Source organism: Scyliorhinus torazame, chromosome 5 (genome assembly GCF_047496885.1).
Source record: "Scyliorhinus torazame isolate Kashiwa2021f chromosome 5, sScyTor2.1, whole genome shotgun sequence".
NCBI lineage: Eukaryota > Metazoa > Chordata > Chondrichthyes > Carcharhiniformes > Scyliorhinidae > Scyliorhinus > Scyliorhinus torazame.
In genome coordinates, this window is record NC_092711.1 from 111,314,131 (window position 1) to 111,332,021 (window position 17,891).

Consider the following 17,891-nt stretch of genomic DNA (forward strand, 5'->3'; position numbering starts at 1 on the left):
CCTACCTAGGGCATCAGCCCACAGACCTTCCTCGATCTCCTCCCCCAGCTCCTCCTCCCATTTACCCTTCAACTCTTCTACCAGCACTTCCCCCTCTTCTTTCAACTCCTGGTGTATTTCCGACACCTTGCCCTCCCCGACCCATACACCCGAGATCACCCTATCTTGAACTTCTTGTGCCGGGAGCAACGGGAATTCCCTCACCTGTCGCCTCACAAAAGCCCTCACCTGCATATATCTAAAGGCATTTCCTGGGGGTTTCAGATGCATAATTGAAACCCTTCCCACAATCCCCACATTTCCGCGGTTTCTCAGTGGTGCCGGTACCGGTCCTTATGTCTGTTCAGGTTGGACGATGAGTTGAAGCCTCATCTACACACAGCCTGAGTACGGTCTCTTCCGGATGTAAATGGTGCAATATTGTTTCAGACACTGTGACTGGTTAAAGCTCTTTGCACAGTCAGTGTGTATGTGCCTCAGAGCTTTTCCAGTTGCACTGATATTTGCAATCTTTTCTCTCAGGACAAACATTTCTCCTTCCACATTGAAAGACTGATGATTTTCAACTCCTGATGAATCAATAGACTCTATTAGGACTTGACATGATGTTTGGTTTGAATTTCCCATCTGCAATCCTTATATTCTGTAAAAGAAGTTTACTTAGATTCTACAATGCACAAACAGGCCAGTTGCTCCAACTGTTCTGCTGCTGATTATCCTCGACACACATCTCCTTCCATCCCGTCCACCTCACCTCAGCCTGTCAGCTGATCTTTCCATTCCCTTTTCTCATGTGCTTATCCCATTTCCTTTTGGAAACAACCCAGCACTTTCCTCAACTCCTTCCCTGGTAACAAGTTGCACATTCTAATCCAGTGAATGAAGAAATGTATCCATATCTCCCTCTTGGATTTATTAGTAACTCTCTTGTATTTATGACCTAGTTTATAATAATGGAGAGAGAGCGGGTAAATGGAGTTGAAATCAGCCATGATTGAATGGTGGAGTGGACTCGATGGGCCGAATGGCCTTACTTCCGCTCCTATGTCTTATGGTCTTAATAATAATATTTTTTATTGTCACAAGTAGGCTTACATTAACGTTGCAATCAAGTTACTGTGACAAGCCCCCAGTTGCCACATTCCAGTGACTGTTTGGGTTCAGAGGGAGAATTCAGAATGTCCAATTCACCGAACAAGCACATCTTTCAGGACCTGTGGGAGGAAACCCGAGCATTCAGAGGAAACCCACACCGACACGGGGAGAACATGCAGACTCCGCATAGACAGTGACCCAAGCGGGAATTGAACCTGGAACCCTGCCACTGTGAAGCAACAGTGCTTGTCAGCCTCCTCCGTGTCAAGCGCGAAACCAGCTAGTCCCGCACCGTTTCTCAGTGCTAACCACTGTGCTACTATGCCGCCCATGTTTATTCCTGGCTCCTAGTTTTCGACTCCTTTATAATTGGCAGCATCCGCCCCACCTCTCCCCTGTCCAACCCACAGATCATTTTAAAACTTTGCATCAGGTCACGACTGAGTCACTTGATTTCTAAAGCAAATAAGGCCCAATCTGTTTAATTAATTGCCCGATAGTTGGAATCTCTGTTTACAAAGATCATCTCTATGCATCCAGGTTAGAAATTGGGGAGACGAACCTTCTTTGTTTAAGTTGGCGCCTGTGAGGTTGCTTCTTCTGTGAAGATCCGGCACCCCCAGAGCCCCGCCCTTCATTCACTGATTGGTTGGAGGACCAGCCAGTCCAGTTCGGTCATCCAACCAATCCTCTTTTCCTCCTATTGTTCCGGAGCTGCCGTCAATCATTGCCCGCGCATTGTGAGGTGTCAGGTGAGAGGTCGTAGGCGGGGTTTACAAATCCCGAATGCGACCCCAGAGCAGAATGTGAAACAATGTTATTATTGATCGATCAGCCCGTCAGCCTGAGTCTCACCGTCAGCAACCGTCACAATGCCCGGGTGATTGACGGTAGCTCCGGACCAATAGGAGGAGGAGGAGGGTGGGGCTGAAGGACCGACTGGGAGCGGCTGGTCCTCCAACCAATCGGAGTGAGTGAGGGGCGGGCCAGGCTGTGATTGAAGCATGCGCAGTGTGGGTAATGGCGGTGCAGAAGGGCGTCTTTTTCATTTTCGAAATCGGTAATAGGCGTTTAACAATATGGAGGAAGCGAGAGATCGCGCGAGTGGGCGGAAATGTTGTGTAAAGCTGTTACAATCGGAAACCTCGGAATAGTTTACGGGACCCAGTTTGTACCCAGCGGAGCTGCAGCTCCTCATGTTCAGCTCGGGTTAACGGCCGCCATCTTTATTGGATGTGCATCAGGGCGCATGCGCGTTTGTCATCTTTGCCAGGGCGATGTTTCAATGAGTGGGAGGAGCTTGTTCCCCATTGTTCAGAATGGAGACAACTTGTCCATCAAACTGCATTTGTCTTTGACTCCCAATGTCTTATTGATGATGCAAAGCGGTGGCAGAGATGGAAAGAAAAGGAAGCCAATCCTGCTCTTATTAGACATTCTGTCCCATGTGTCCAAAGTTCTGAGTCTCTGTTCAACCACATGAAGACCCAGGAGAGAAATTCACAACCCTGAGTAGACGTCACCCTCAAATCGAGGGACTGCTGATGACAAGAGGGTCAGTGTGCAGCGGGGGTCATGAGCGGTCATCCTTAACTCATAAGCAGGAGGGGAGAATGTTGTGAATTTCTATCCTGGACTGACGGTGATTAATTTTGGAAACACCTTTTACAGGGGATTAGTAGGGGAGGATTTACACGTGTGTGCGTGGGTTTCTTGCGGGTGCTCCCATTTCCTCCCACAGTCCAAAGACATGCAGGTTAGGTGGATTGGCCATACTAAATTGCCCTTAGTGTCCAAAATTGCCCTTAGTGTTGGGTGGGGTTACTGGGTTATGGGGAAAGGGTGGAGGTGTGGACCTTGGGCAGGGTGCTCTTTCCAAGAGCCGGTGCAGACTCGATGGGCCAAATGGCCTCCTTCTGCACTGTAAATTCTATGAATGCATTTTCCTTTCTAACTGCCAACTTTCCTTCACTTGTTATTGGGATGTGGGTGTTGCCCTGGCCCAATGTTATAATCGTAATCAATTCGCATAATTTATATCAAAAATATCCATTTGAATGGCGGGTTTATTACCCAACATGGGTAGCAGCTGAGAATGTGCTCGTTCCACATGACAGAAGTTTCTCGCACATGCGCAGAGTCCGGCTGTGACTAGAACATGCGGCGTTCGGGCTGTGATCGGCGCATGCGCAGTTCAGGTTGTCGCTGACGGTGCGAGGAGCGGGAAAGAAACAATCGAGCAACTTTCAGGATTGGAGCCGGTGGGTGTCCGGGGAGCAATAGAAGTTGCGGAGTGAGCCCCGAGTAACTCCCGAGTAAAATGTTAACGGTCCCGTCTTAAACAGCACCGAACAGAGTGAGAGCTGAGCGGTGACAGGCCCGATTTCCACCCGCCATCTTTACAGAGGACAATGCGCCGCAGGGAAGGGACTGGTTTAGCACAGTGGGCTAAGACAGCTGGCTTGTAATGCAGAACAAGACCAGCATCGCGGGTTCAATTCCCGTTCCAGCCTCCCCGAACAGGCGCCAGAATGGGGCGACTATGGGCTTTTCACAGGAACGTCATTGGAGACTACTTGTGACAATAAGTGATTATTATTATGCGCTGCGAGTCTGGACCGGATGCCAACTATCACGGATTGACTGACTGGAGTCTCCAGCATTTTATTTTAGATCATTTGTGGGAGTAACTGGCTGGGCCAACATTTATTGCCCATCCCTAATTTCCCTGGAACCGAGTGGCTTGCTCGGCCATCTTGGAGGACATTTAAAGAGTCAACCACATTGCTGTGGTTTGGAATCGCGTCGGCCAGACCAGGTAAGGATGGCAGATTTTCTTTTCTGTTCATTCACGGGATGTGGGTGTCGCTGGCTGGGCCAGCATTCACTGCCCATCCCTAATTGCCCTAGAACTGAGTGCATCTCAGGGCATTTTAAGAGTCAACCAGCTGACTGGATTTGGAATCACATGTAGGCCAGACCAGGTAAGGATAGAAAATTTCCTTCACTGAAGGACAGGAGTAAACCAGATGGGTCTTTGCAACAACCAATAATGGTTTCATGGTCATCAGTAGACTTTCAATGAATTCAAATTTTATCTTCTGCCTTGGTGAGATTCATACCTGGGTGTCTGGAAAATCATTGGGACAATAAAGAAGATTTTTGAACATTTCTGTTCAGTGGATATAAAAATATTGAAAATGGGATAAAGGTTGTTTGGCTGACAGTCAATCACTGTCCTGTAAGGTAATGAGTCCATTTGCTTCCCAATTGGCCGAGGAAGGCAGTGTGTCACAAGGATGGATGTGTTGACCGATTAATGGCTGGAGGATGGGAGCAGGTCATGTGATCAAACCTCCAGGAATACATTTAATCAAAGTTGGTAAGGAGAGAATGTTGTGAATTTCTATCCGAAACTGACAGTGAGGTTTCTGTAAATTTACAGGATACTGGAAGAGGAGGTTTAACACACGGGAACGGAAACCAAACGTCACATCGCGATCTGACAGAGTCACTCGGTTCATTAGAAACTGAATTTCAGCAGCATCTGGGTGTGGAAGGTAAAAGGTTTGTCTGTTCTGTCTGTGAGGGAACATTTCAGGTCTCAGTGTGACTGGAAAAGCCCCGAGATTCACAAACCCTGGTTAGGCCAAACCTCGGCCTGAGGAAGGTTAGAATGGCCTCGGAGGAAGTGTAGCACAGATTTACTTGAGTGATATCTGAACACCCCAGGGTTAAATTACATGGCGAAATTAGACAAAAATGTCAGAGTCAGCTGGCAGCACGGTGGCGCAGTGAGTTAGCCCTGCTGCCTCACAGCGCTTAGGTCCCAGGTTTGATCCCGGCTCTGGGTCACTGTCCATGTGGAGTTTGCACATTCTCCCCATGTTTGCGTGGGTTTCGCCCTCACAACCCAAAGATGTGCAGGGTAGGTGGAGTGACCACGCTAAATTGCCTCTTAATTGGAAAAAATTAATTGGGAACTCTAAATTTATTATTTTTATTTTTTAACATTATGGGCAGAGAAGGGCAATCGGTCCATTGAGTCCATGCGCGCTCCCAATCGGCACGCTGGTTAGCACTGTTGCTTCACAGTGCCAGGGACCCGGGTTCGATTCCCGGCTTGGGTCACTGTCTGCGATGTCTGCATCTTCTACCCGTGTCTGCGTGGGTTTCCTGCTACAATTTCCTCCCACAAGTCCCGAAAGACGTGCTTGTTAGGTGAATTGGACATTCTGAATTCTCCTTCAGTGTACCCGAACAGGCGCCGGAGTGTGACGACCTGGGGATTTTCACAGTAACTTCATTGCAGTGTTAATGTAAGCCTACTTGTGACACCAATAAATATTATTATTATTATCTGGAGCAATCCAGTCAGAGTTATTCTCCTGCTCTGTCTCTGTATCCTTACAGCTTAATTTCTCTCAGGTATTTATCCAATTAAAAAAAAAAAAATCATTCATTGTGTCTATTTCCAAACTCCTTCATAGGCAGCAAGTTTAAGGTCATTGCCACTGGCTGTGTAAAAACATTCTTCCTCATACCTCCTGGACCATTTACATGCATGGATACGGAGCAACGTAGAAAATACGAGCAGGAGGAGACCATTTGGCCCTTCGAACCTGCTCCACCATTCATTACGATCAGAGCTGATTTGGCTCAATAGCCTAATCCCGCTTTCACCCATATCCTTTGATCCCCTTCACCCTAAGTGCTGTATCGAACTGCTTCTTGAAAACATGCAATGTTTTGGCCTTAATTAGTTCCTGTGGCGACGAATTCCATCGGCTCACCACTCTCTGGGTGGAGGAATTTCTCCTCACCTCTCTCCCAAATGGTCTACCCCGTACCCTCAGACTGTGACCCCTATTTCTGGACACCCACTATCGGGAACATCCGTCCTGAATCTTCTATGTCTCGCCCTGTTTTTTTAACATAAATTGAGAGTGCCCAATTCTTTTTTTTGCAATTAAGGGCAATTTTAGCATGGCCAATCTACCTACCCTGCACATCTTTGGATTTGTGGAGGTGAGACCCACGCAAACACAGGGAGAATGTGCAAACTCCACATAGACAGTGACCCGGGACCGGGATTGAACCCGGGTCCTCGGCGACATGAGGCAGCAGTGCCAACCACTGCGCCACCATGCCACCCACATTTTATAGGGTTCTATGAGATCCCCCCCTGATTCTTCTGAACTCCAGCGAATACAATCCTAACCGATTCAACCTAACCTGCACATCTTTGGACTGTGGGAGGAAAGCGGAGCACCCGGAGGAAACCAATGTAGACACGGGGAGAAAGTGCAAACTCCACACAGTCAGGGTGGGAATTGAACTCGGGTCCCTGGTGCTGTGAGGAAGCAGTGCCAAGCACTATGCTATCCCTTCTCTTGCAACCCTCAAGAGAAAAATTATCCTTATCTCCATCTGAAATGGGTGACCCCTCACTTTGCAACAGTGACCCCCTTGTTCCAGATTCTCTCACAAGCGGAAACGTCCTCTCCACATCCACCCTGTCAAAACCCCTCAGGATCTTATATCGTTCAATCCAGGTTTTACCCAAAACTTTAAATCTGTGTCCCGACTGCTTGTGCGATCAGTGAATGGAAATAAGAACATAAGAACTAAGAGCAGGAGTAGGCCATCTGGCCCCTCGAGCCTGCTCCGCCATTCAATGAGATCATGGCTGATCTTTTGTGGACTCAGCTCCACTTTCCGGCCCGAACACCATAACCCTTAATCCCTTTATTCTTCAAAAAACTATCTATCTTTATCTTAAAAACATTTAATGAAGGAGCCTCTACTGCTTCACTGGGCAAGGAATTCCATAGATTCACAACCCTTTGGGTGAAGAAGTTCCTCCTAAACTCAGTCCTAAATCTACTTCCCCTTACTTTGAGGCTATGCCCCCTAGTTCTGCTTTCACCCGCCAGTGGAAACAACCTGCCCGCATCTATCCTCTCGATTCCCTTCATAATCTTCTATGTTTCTATAAGATCCCCCCTCATCCTTCTAAATTCCAACGAGTACAGTCCCAGTCTACTCAACCTCTCCTCGTAATCCAACCCCTTCAGCTCTGGGATTAACCTAGTGAATCTCCTCTGCACACCCTCCAGTGCCAGTACGTCCTTTCTCAAGTAAGGAGACCAAAACTGAACACAATACTCCAGGTGTGGCCTCACTAACACCTTATACAATTGCAGCATAACCTCCCTAGTCTTAAACTCCATCCCTCTAGCAATGAAGGACAAAATTCCATTTACCTTCTTAATCACCTGTTGCACCTGAAAACCAACTTTCTGCGACTCATGCACGAGCACACCCAGGTCTCTCTGCACAGCAGCATGTTTTAATATTTTATCATTTAAATAATAATCCCTTTTGCCGTTATTCTTACCAAAATGGATAACCTCACATTTGTCAACATTGTATTCCATCTGCCAGAACCTAGCCCATTCACTTAGCCTGTCCAAATCCCTCTGCAGACTTCCAGTATCCTCTGCACTTTTTGCTTTACCACTTATCTTAGTGTCGTCTGCAAACTTGGACACATTGCCCTTGGTCCCCAACTCCAAATCATCTATGTAAATTGTGAACAGTTGTGGGCCCAACACTGATCCCTGAGGGACACCACTAGCTACTGATTGCCAACCAGAGAAACACCCATTAATCCCCACTCTTTGCTTTCTATTAATTAACCAATCCTCTATCTATGCTCCTACTTTCCCCTTAATGCCATGCATATTTATCTTATGCAACAACCTTTTGTGTGGCACCTTGTCAAAGGCTTTCTGGAAATCCAGATATACCACATCCATTGGCTCCCCGTTATCTACCGCACTGTTAATGTCCTCAAAAAATTCCACTAAATTAGTTAGGCACGACCTGCCCTTTATGAACCCATGCTGCGTCTGTCCAATGGGACAATTTCCATCCAGATGCCTCGCTATTTCTTCCTTGATGATAGATTCCAGCATCTTCCCTACTACCGAAGTTAAGCTCACTGGCCTATAATTACCCCAAAGAAACAGTGTTTCTTTATCCACCCGATGGAAACCTGGCATAATCTTGTGTACCTGAATCAAATCTCCCCTCAATCTCCTTTGCTGGAACCATTCTGGTAAATCTCCTCTGCACCATCTCCCAAGAACCTTCACATTCAGATAGAGTTGCAGATAGCGAGTTGCAGAGGACTGTCAGAAAATACAGCAAAATATAGATAGATTGGAGAGTTGGGAAGAGAAATGGCAGTTGGAGTTCAATCCAGGCAAATGCAAGGTGATGCATTTTGGAAGATCCAATTCAAGAGCGGACTATAAGGTCAATGGAAGAGTCCTGGGGAAAATTGATATACAGAGAGATCTGGGAGTTCAGGTCCATTGTACCGTGAAGGTGGCAACGCAGGTCGATAGAGTGGTCAAGAAGGCATACAACATGCTTGCCTTCATCGGACGCGGTATTGAGTACAAGAGTCGGCAGGTCATGTTACAGTTGTATAGGACTTTGGTTAGGCTACATTTGGAGTACTGCGTGTAGTTCTGGTCGCCACATTATCAGAAGGGTGTGGATGTTTTAGAGAGGGTGCAGAGGAGGTTCACCAGGATGTTGTCTGGTATGGAGGTTGCTAGCTATGAAGAAAGGTTGAGTAGATTAGGATTGTTTTCGTTGGAATGATGGAGGTTGAGGGGGGACCTGATTAGATCTACAAAATTATGAGAGGTATGGACAGGGTGGATAGCAACAAGATTTTTCAAGCGTGTGGGTGTCAATTACAAGGGGTCACGGTTTCAAGGTGAGAGGGGGAAAGTTTAAGGGAGATGTGCGTGGAAAGTTTTTTACGCAGCGCGTGGTGGGTGCCTGGAATGCTTTGCCAGCGGAGGTGGTAGAGGCGGGCACGATAGCATCATTTAAGATGCATCTAGACAGATATATGAACGGGCGGGGAACAGAGAGAAGTAGATCCTTGGAAAGAGACGACAGGTTTAGATAAAGAATCTGGATTGACGCAGGCTGGGAGGGCCGAAGGGCCTTTTCCTGTGCTGTAATTTTTCTTTGTTCCTTGTTGTTGCTGAAGAGTGGTGACCAGAACTTCATAAAGATTCACAGAATAGAATTAGAGCCATAGAATTCCTACAGAGCAGAAGGGGGCCATTCGAGGCTGCACTGATTCTCTGAAAGGGCACCCTGCCTCGGCCCACACCCCTACCCTGTCCCTGTAACCCCATAGCCCCACCTAACCTGCACATCCCTGGACACTCAGGGGCAATTTATCAAGGCCAATCCACCTAATGTTCCCTTCTTTGGACTGTGGGAGGAAACCTGAACACCGGGTGGAACCCTACGCAGACAGGGGGAGAAAGTGCAAGCTCCACACACACAGTCACCAAGGCCGGAATTGAACCTGAGTCCCTGGCACTGTGAGGCAGCAGTGCTAACCACCGTGCCACCAAAAGCATAGTTTCAGTATCAATATTTCTATTTCTAAAGCTCAAGATTGAATTTGCTTTGCCAACTACTCTCTCGATAATGTCTTGTAAATATACAAAATCCCTCTTCACCTCTTTCTCTCTCCTCCCAAAGAGGCCAGTTGTGTTTTTACAGCAATCCAGCAGTTTTCATGGTCACTTTTTCCCAATGCCGGCCCCCCAAATGACCAGACTCATTCAGCTCAATTTCACAACCTGCCTTTGTGTTTTTGTGGGTTCTCTCTCACTCCCTATTTTCTGTTTTCAATCAGTTTCACAGGGTGTTCGAAGGGGAGGCTTCAAAGTCCAGATATGCAAACCAAATATCACATCAGGATCTGACAGAGTTTCCAATTTATCATATCCTGAACATCATCGTACTTTGAACATGGAAGGAAAAAGCATCGTTCACAGTGGGACAAAAGGATACACGTGTTGTGTGTGTGGACGAGGATTCGCTCGATCATCAGGCCTCACGAGACACAAATGCAGTCACACTGAGGAGAAATCGTGGAAATGTGGGGACTGTGGGAAAGGATTCACTTCCCCATCCCAGTTGGAAATTCATCGACGCAGTCACACTGGGGAGAGACCATTCACCTGCTCCAAGTGTGGGAAGGGATTCACTCGGTCATCCCACCTGTTGAGTCACCAGCGGGTTCACACTGATGAGAGACCGTTTCAATGTCCAGACTGCGGCAAGTGCTGTAAAAGTTCTGTGGAACTGATGAGCCATCAACGTGTTCACTCTGACGAGAAACCATTTAGGTGCTCTTGCTGCGGGACTGGATTCAGACGATTATCTCACCTCACTGAACATCAGCGAGTTCACACTGGGGAGAGGCCATTCGCCTGCTCCAAGTGTGGGAAGGGATTTACTCAGTCATCCACCCTGCAGAAGCACCAGCGAGTTCACACTAGGGAGAGACCGTTTCGATGTCCTGACTGCGGGAAGTGCTGTAAAAGTTCTGGGAATCTCATGAGCCATCAACGTGTTCACACTGACGAGAAACCGTTCAGGTGCTCTCACTGCGGGACTGGGTTCAGACACTCATCTCAGCTCACTGGACATCAGCGAATTCACACTGGGGAGAGGCCATTTGCCTGCTCCGAGTGTGGGAAGGGATTCATTCAGTCATCGGCCCTGCTGAGTCACCAGCGAGTTCACACTGGAGAGAGACCGTTCATCTGTTCAGAGTGTGGGAAGGGATTCAAAATGTCTTCCAACCTACAGAAGCACCAGCGAGTTCACACTGATGAGAGACCGTTCCAATGTCCAGACTGCGGGAAGTGCTATAAAGGTTCTGGGGAACTGATGAGCCATCAACGTATTCACACTGACGAGAGACCGTTTCGGTGCTCTCACTGCGGGACTGGGTTCAGACGATCATCTAACCTCACTGTACATAAGCGAATTCACACTGGGGAGAGGCCATTCACCTGCTCCGAGTGTGGGAAGGGATTTACTCAGTCATCCGACCTGCGGAAGCACCAACGAGGCCACAAGTAACCACAGTGATTGGGTTTTGCTGTTACTCACATTCAGGACTGAACCATGTTCATTTGGGTCTCTTTCTGCTGATAACAAACGTCAGCCCATTTACAGGGGCTAATATTCTGGCTAAAAGTCAAATAAATTAGTTTTGAGTTAAATCCTCAGTGTATTGAAACTTTTCAATATCTCTGACACAAGTTAGTTCCTTTTGAAATACTCTCGCTCTCCCCTGTCTCTTCCATCCTCACCTCCATAAAGAAGTGTGAGGAGCTTGTGGAGCTTCTTTGTGACTGAGATTGAGTAAATCCGATCAGCTGCCTCTCCTGCTTCCCTCCCTTCCACGAGCCCACCGGACCAAACTGTCTCTGAATGTCATCCCTTCCTGAGCCCTGAACCCACATCTTTCTCTAGTTTCTCTCCCATCTCCTCTCATGCCCTCTCAGAGCTCATCTTGTCCATGAGACCCAGCTCCTGCTCCATCGACCCTATTCCCACTGAGCTACTGATCAGCCAACTACCCTGTGTCCGTGGATATTGTCAACATTTCTCTCTCTTCAGCAACTGTCCCTCTGTCCTTCAAATCTGCCATCATCACACCCTCAATAAAACAAACCCTTGACCCTGCCACCCTTACAAATTACGGCCCCATCTTCAACTCCGTCTCCTCTCGAAACTCTTTGAACATGTTGCCACCTCCCAAATCCTTGCCCATCTTTCCCAGAACTCCCATGTTTGAATCCCTTCAATCAGGTCTCCGCCCTGTCACAGTGAAATACAAGAGACAAACACAATCTTACCCGGAGAGAAGACAGACAATCCGGGAGCTTGGATGCAAGGGCGGCATGGTAGCACAGTGGGTAGCACTGTTGCTTCACAGCGCCAGGGACCCGGGTTCGATTCCTGCTTGGGACACTGTCTGTGCGGAGTCTGCACGTTCTCCCCGTATCTGCGTGGGTTTCCTCCGGGTGCTACGGTTTCCTCCCACACTCCAAAGATGTGCAGGTTAGGTGGATTGACTATGCTAAATTGCCCTTCGTGTCCAAAAGGTTAGATGGGGTTACGGGGATAGGGTGGCGGTGTGGGCTTAAGTAGGATGCTCTTTCCGAGGGCTGGTACAGACTCGATGGCCCAAATGGCCTCCTGCACTGTACATTCTCTGATTCTATGAGGTGAGATTGTCCTTTCTGAGCTCCAGCCAGGTGATGTTAAACACTCAGGCGGGAAAGACAAAAGACAAAAATCTACAACGTGTTTAAAACAGCTGATTTATTTCACCAATATCGAGAATGTTAAACTCCAGTCCCTCAGAGGTTATTATCATCAGAAACAAACTCCAACTATCAGAGTAAAAATCTCAAAGTTCTGGTCCAGATAGAGGCCATTTGGCCCATTGTGTGAGTGCTGGCTGAAGTGGAACTATTCGGCTTAATCCTATTTTGCAGATCTCAGTCGATTGCCCTGTCTGTTCCAGTCCTTCAGTTGGATATCCAAGACATTTATTTTAAAGTGATCCGGATTTCTGCTTCTGTGACCCTATCAGACAGTGAGTTCTGGATGCCCACCACTGAAATGATGACTCCTAGAAGCCATAGCTTTGCCAAAAGAAGTATCCATTCTAAAGGGTATGGCCATTACTCAAGACAACACTATAGAAGCACAAGGAAACGCCCTTGCAGACAGAGTCGCAAAGGAAGCTGCCTCCCAGTGGGATTCTTCAGCAGAACCAAGACACATCTACAAATTGGGAGTGACCGATTTATTACAAGATCTGCGTGAAATGCAACATGACTCGGCACAAGAAGAGAAATCATAGAATTTACAGTGCTGAAGGAGGCCATTCGGCCCATCGAGTCTGCACCGGCTCTTGGAAAGAGCACCCCACCCAAGGTTAACACCTCCACCCTATCCCCATAACGCAGTAACCCTACCCAACACTAAGGGCAATTTTGGACACTAAGGGCAATTTATCATGGCCAATCCACCTAACCTGCACATCTTTGGACTGTGGGAGGAAACCGGAGCACCCGGAGGAAACCCACGCACACACGGGGAGGATGTGCAGACTCCCCACAGACAGTGACCCAAGCCAGAATCAAACCTGGGACCCTGGAGCTGTGAAGCAATTGTGCTATCCACAATGCTACCGTGCTGCCCCGTGCTGGTCATGGTTAGACTCAGGTATCCAGTTGTATGATGATGATATTTGGAGACAAGTTCAGACTGATAAACCAGTTGCACCACAGGCACTGATGCCATTTTGCCATTTCTGGCCCAGGACAGATGATGGCTTGATTCCAGAAAAGTTGGTGTGGCAAAGGATTCAAAAAACATGCACAATTGGTATCCAACCACTGTAACCTGTCAAAAGAACAACCTACGACCTATAACATCAATGCCTCAGCTAAAAGCTGCCCCTGCAGTTCCATTCCAGAATATACAGGTTGATTACATCACCCTTCCTACATGTCAAAGATACACTGACGTCCTTGTAATAGTGGATAGCCTCTCTAGATGGGAAGAGGCTGCGCCAGCCAGTAGGGCTACAGCCAACCATACAGCCAAAGTTCTATGCAAAGCCTATATTCCCAGATGGGGAGTACCAGCTAGCATTGACTCAGACAATGGGACCCACTTTACAGTTGCTGTTTGCCAGGTGTGCAGGTTACTGAACATCGATTGGAATCTACACTGCCCTGATCATCCAGAATCATCAGGACAAGTGGAACGCATGAACCGGACTTTAAAAGAACGATTGTCCAATACAACCAAGAAGGCAGGAATTGGATTCAGGCCTTGGCACTCGTTTTGTGCAGTATCAGAGCAACCCCAAACTAAGCCCATTTAAGGTCATCACTGGTAGACCCATGTCCCTGCCAGGAACTATTGACTTAAGAAAGACAGACTGTCATCTGATGAGGGATGCTTTACTTAGTTATTGTCAAAACTTAACAAATGCTTTCAGGCCTCGATGGCGTGGGGCGATCCTCCTGAGGGGGCCACGACTTGGTGCCCGTCGAATCCGCTTACGTAAAACAAATTCAGCACGAACCATTAGGAGCCAAGTGGGAAGGCCCCTACCAGATATTACTCTCAACCCAGTCAGCCGTGAAACTCCAAGGAAAGAAATCAAGGATTCACACATCATATGTGAAGCGTGCTTACCAAAATCAGAATCTGTAAAAATGTTTGCCATAATATTGATTTTCAGTTACATGTTTGGCCCAGCAGGCCTTACCCAGGAGTTCAATGTTAACACGTTCCTTTACATGTCCTATACCTATGCCAGAGACTTTAACGTCTCTAATTGCTGGGTGTGTTCTTCTATCCCTACCAATTCCCAAGCAGGTATCCCACTGCAGCCTGTTCCTTTTACTTTATCCCAAATGGAAGAATGGTACATTTTCCAAAATCCCGACTCTTCCCTTCCCCAATGTGGAGACACCAGAACCAAAGAAATGATAAACAATGAGGTTAAGAGATGGCGATCTGCAGGCCGCCCATTAAACACTTTCAAGGGATGGTATCAACATGTCTGTGATCGGAAACAGAAATAACCTTCCCAACTGGTCATAACCATACTGGGACAATATGTTTAATCAGCTATAATCATAGAGCATGGAATGCGGGATACAGTAAATGTGAATATTATTGGATGTGAGTGCTAGTACACAGTGCACTCATGACACAAGAAAGGTAGTGGTCTCTGGACATTAAGGGAATCCCCATCGACTTTAAAGGGATATCTAATCACACTGATGGGACAAATTGTACAGAATATTGGTACCCACAAGTGGTTGCCCAATATTCTACCTATAATGGCACCTATTAAAGTAATACTGCATACCCTTGGCTCCCGGTGAGCTGCAGAGGGGCGTGCTATTTATGATTCATTGTCCCCTTCATCTGCCATTCCCTTTCCCTAGCCGATGCTATAAACGCAGACTCAAAACATGGACCTTTCATCCCACAGTTTGAGAAATATCAACCTACCACTATCATCACGAGGTCTAAACGCGAGATCACAGGGGCTGAGAAATTCTTTTCTGCTCTCATCCCTGCCTATGGCATCATCGTATTGACTAGAGAATACATTAAATTGGCCGCAGCCTTTGAGGAAATAGCCAATGACACTGCCCGAGCCCTCAGTAGCATTTCAGCCGAGATGCTAGCCATTCGAACTGTGGCTTTACAGAATCGGATGGCACTTGACTATGTGCTAGCCGAAAAAGGTGGCACCTGTGCCCTGATTGGTGCAGGGTGTTGCACCTACATCCCAGATAATTCGGAAGAAATCAACAGCTTGTCAGCACATATTCCAGAAGAAGTTGGGAAACTTTAACAACTCTCTGACACCTCTCTTAGGGGATGGCTCTCTGGATGGGTGGGTAGCACAGGAATTTCCATCATTCAGGGACTTCTCTAATTTTTCATTTTTGGGCTTGTCATTTAGTTAGTGATCTTGCCGATCAGATGCATTGGCCAATGTATGGCTACCCATAATGCCCCAACAGTCAAAATGGTTCATATTGGTCCAACTGCACCACCAGCCCATGACATTGAACCAGGCTCCTACTATTGAACTGTCATTACTGCATTATTACCCAATTATTACTGCAATCATGGAATCAACTTCCATTATTACTGAATTGTTATTGTACTATATAATCACTTTTCTGAATAAAATACGTCCAGAATGCTTGTAACGCTTGCAAAGCTTTGCCCACTCCAGTGTTGATGGCTGTTCTCAAACAAGTGAACCATTAAAGACAATGCAAATGAGTTCCTCCCCGCGCTTAATTCTATCCTATCACATTTCTTCCCTAACTTCTATTCATTATTTTGATTCATCTTATTAATCTTTAGAAGAATGAAAAGGGGGGAACTGATAGAAATGGGCTTTCTAGTTACCTATAGATGATAACGGTAAAATAGTTAAATGAGAACTCGGTAAGCATGAAGCATTATTTGAGTGCAACAATAGCTGGATACCCATTAAGGGTTAATCCAGATCATACACTTTAGTTTTCGTTCATTAAACCTATATTTTAACATTTGCAAATTGCTTGAGACAAGCAAGGTCAGTCACGCCAACTAGCTAAAAGACCCCATTGTCTCCTGCTGCTTTTCCAGCATGGGCAGTCTCGTTTCCATGGTAATAGACAGTCTGAGGTCATAATGTCCTGAAGGCTGTTTTTTTTCTAATTAATGTTGAGATGCAGGTGTCAATAATTTGGAAAATTGGCAAGCGATGGAATGGGAGAATTCCGCCAACATACTCAAATACATATATCTCTTAAATTGATGGATAGACACTTTGGTCAAATTGATGAATTATAAATTAGTTAAAGCCAATCAGCAGTAAAAAGAAGGCCAGACTTTGAGATAACAATTCTCTTAAGAATCACTTACCGGAATGGAAAAGTGCTTCTGTTGCTCTGTTCTGTTTCTCTTCTTGCTCACTCCATCTATATTTCTGAAACCTTTGCTGCTCGCTTTGCTAATCAAAATTACCCAGTTACTTTATCTGGTGTATTATGATTTGAATGAAAACTCAACTTCTGTATTCGCTAAAGACAATTAATCTGACTAGCTTACTGCAGGGCTAGTTGGTGATTTTTTCTAAATTTTGTATTAAAAACAAGTGGCACAGCTGATAAATAAAGTTCAACTGGACTTTGCCAAAAAGCACAGACTTGACCTCTGTTATTTGGGAACTGAGAAGGGATAACGCATATCCAGGGTTCCGAATAGACACAGAGATCCATTATGCCCCTTCCACTCCCAATCCTCTGCTAATTACTTTAAATCTAAACCCCTTGGTTATTGATCTGTTCATGAAATAAATCCTTCTTGTCCATTCTATCCGGGCCCCTCACAATATTAAACACATCATTTAATCTCTCCTCAGCGTTCTCTGTTCCACAGAAAACAACCTCGGCCTCTCCAATCTTTCCTCATTGCTAAAATTCTCCATTTGCGTCAACATCCTGGTCAATCTCCTCTGCATCCTCTCTGGTATGAACACATCCTTCCTGTAATGTGGTGACCAGAACTGTACTCAGTAATGCAGCTGTGGCTTAACTAGTGTTTTGGACAGTTCCAGTATAACCTCCCTGGTCTTATAATAAAAACAGAAAATGCTGGAAATACTCAGCAGCTCTGGCAGCATCTGTGGAGAGAGGGGTTTCAGGTCTTTCCTCCAAGAGAAATTGCTGGGAATATTCCCTGCTCCAGTACTCTATGTCCCCGTGAATAACAAAGTATCCTCTCTGCCTTTACAATCACCGTATCTACCTCTCCTGTCACCTTCAGGGATCTGTTGACATGCACTCTTATGCCCCTCGGTCCCTCTACATCTATCATACCATTCATATTCTTTCCCTTTGCCGTGTTGACCCTCCCCAAATGTATTTATTACCCCGCGCTTCTCTGGATTGACCTCAGTTTGCTACTTTTCTGGCCCGCTGATCAGTCTATGGATGTCTTCCTGCAGTCATTACAGCCTTGGTTCAAACATGGACAAAAGCGCTGAATATCAGAGGTGAGGGGAGAGTGTCTGCCCTTGAGATCAAGGCAGCATTTGACCGAGTATGGCATCAAGGAGCCCTAGCTAATCTGGAGTCAATGGCAATCAGGGGGAACACTCTCCACTGGTTGGAGTCGTACCTGGCACAAAGGAAGATGATTGTGGTGGTTGGAGGTCAATCATTTCAGCTCCAGGACATCACTGCAGGTGTTCCTCAGGGTAGTGTCCTCGGCCCAACCATCTTCAGCTGCTTCATCAATGACATTCTTCGTCATGAGGTCAGAAGTGGGGATGTTTGTGGGTGACT

General features: G+C 46.6%; 1 protein-coding gene across 2 annotated transcripts; it reads left to right on the forward strand.

Moving 5' to 3' along the window:
* The first annotated feature begins 1,858 nt into the window (after positions 1-1,858).
* LOC140419433 (uncharacterized) lies at positions 1,859-16,743 on the forward strand. 2 transcript variants are annotated; one of them, XM_072503307.1, is made up of 3 exons: positions 1,859-2,155; positions 4,541-4,655; positions 9,836-16,743. In XM_072503307.1, the coding sequence occupies exon 3, from the start codon at positions 9,952-9,954 to the stop codon at positions 11,071-11,073; it is 1,122 nt and encodes a 373-aa protein (XP_072359408.1). In that variant the 5' UTR covers positions 1,859-2,155; positions 4,541-4,655; positions 9,836-9,951; the 3' UTR covers positions 11,074-16,743. The 2 variants fall into 2 exon arrangements, with proteins under 2 accessions (XP_072359408.1, XP_072359409.1); XM_072503308.1 differs by lacking the exon at positions 1,859-2,155 and adding an exon at positions 3,760-3,913.
* Positions 16,744-17,891: the final 1,148 nt, after the last annotated feature.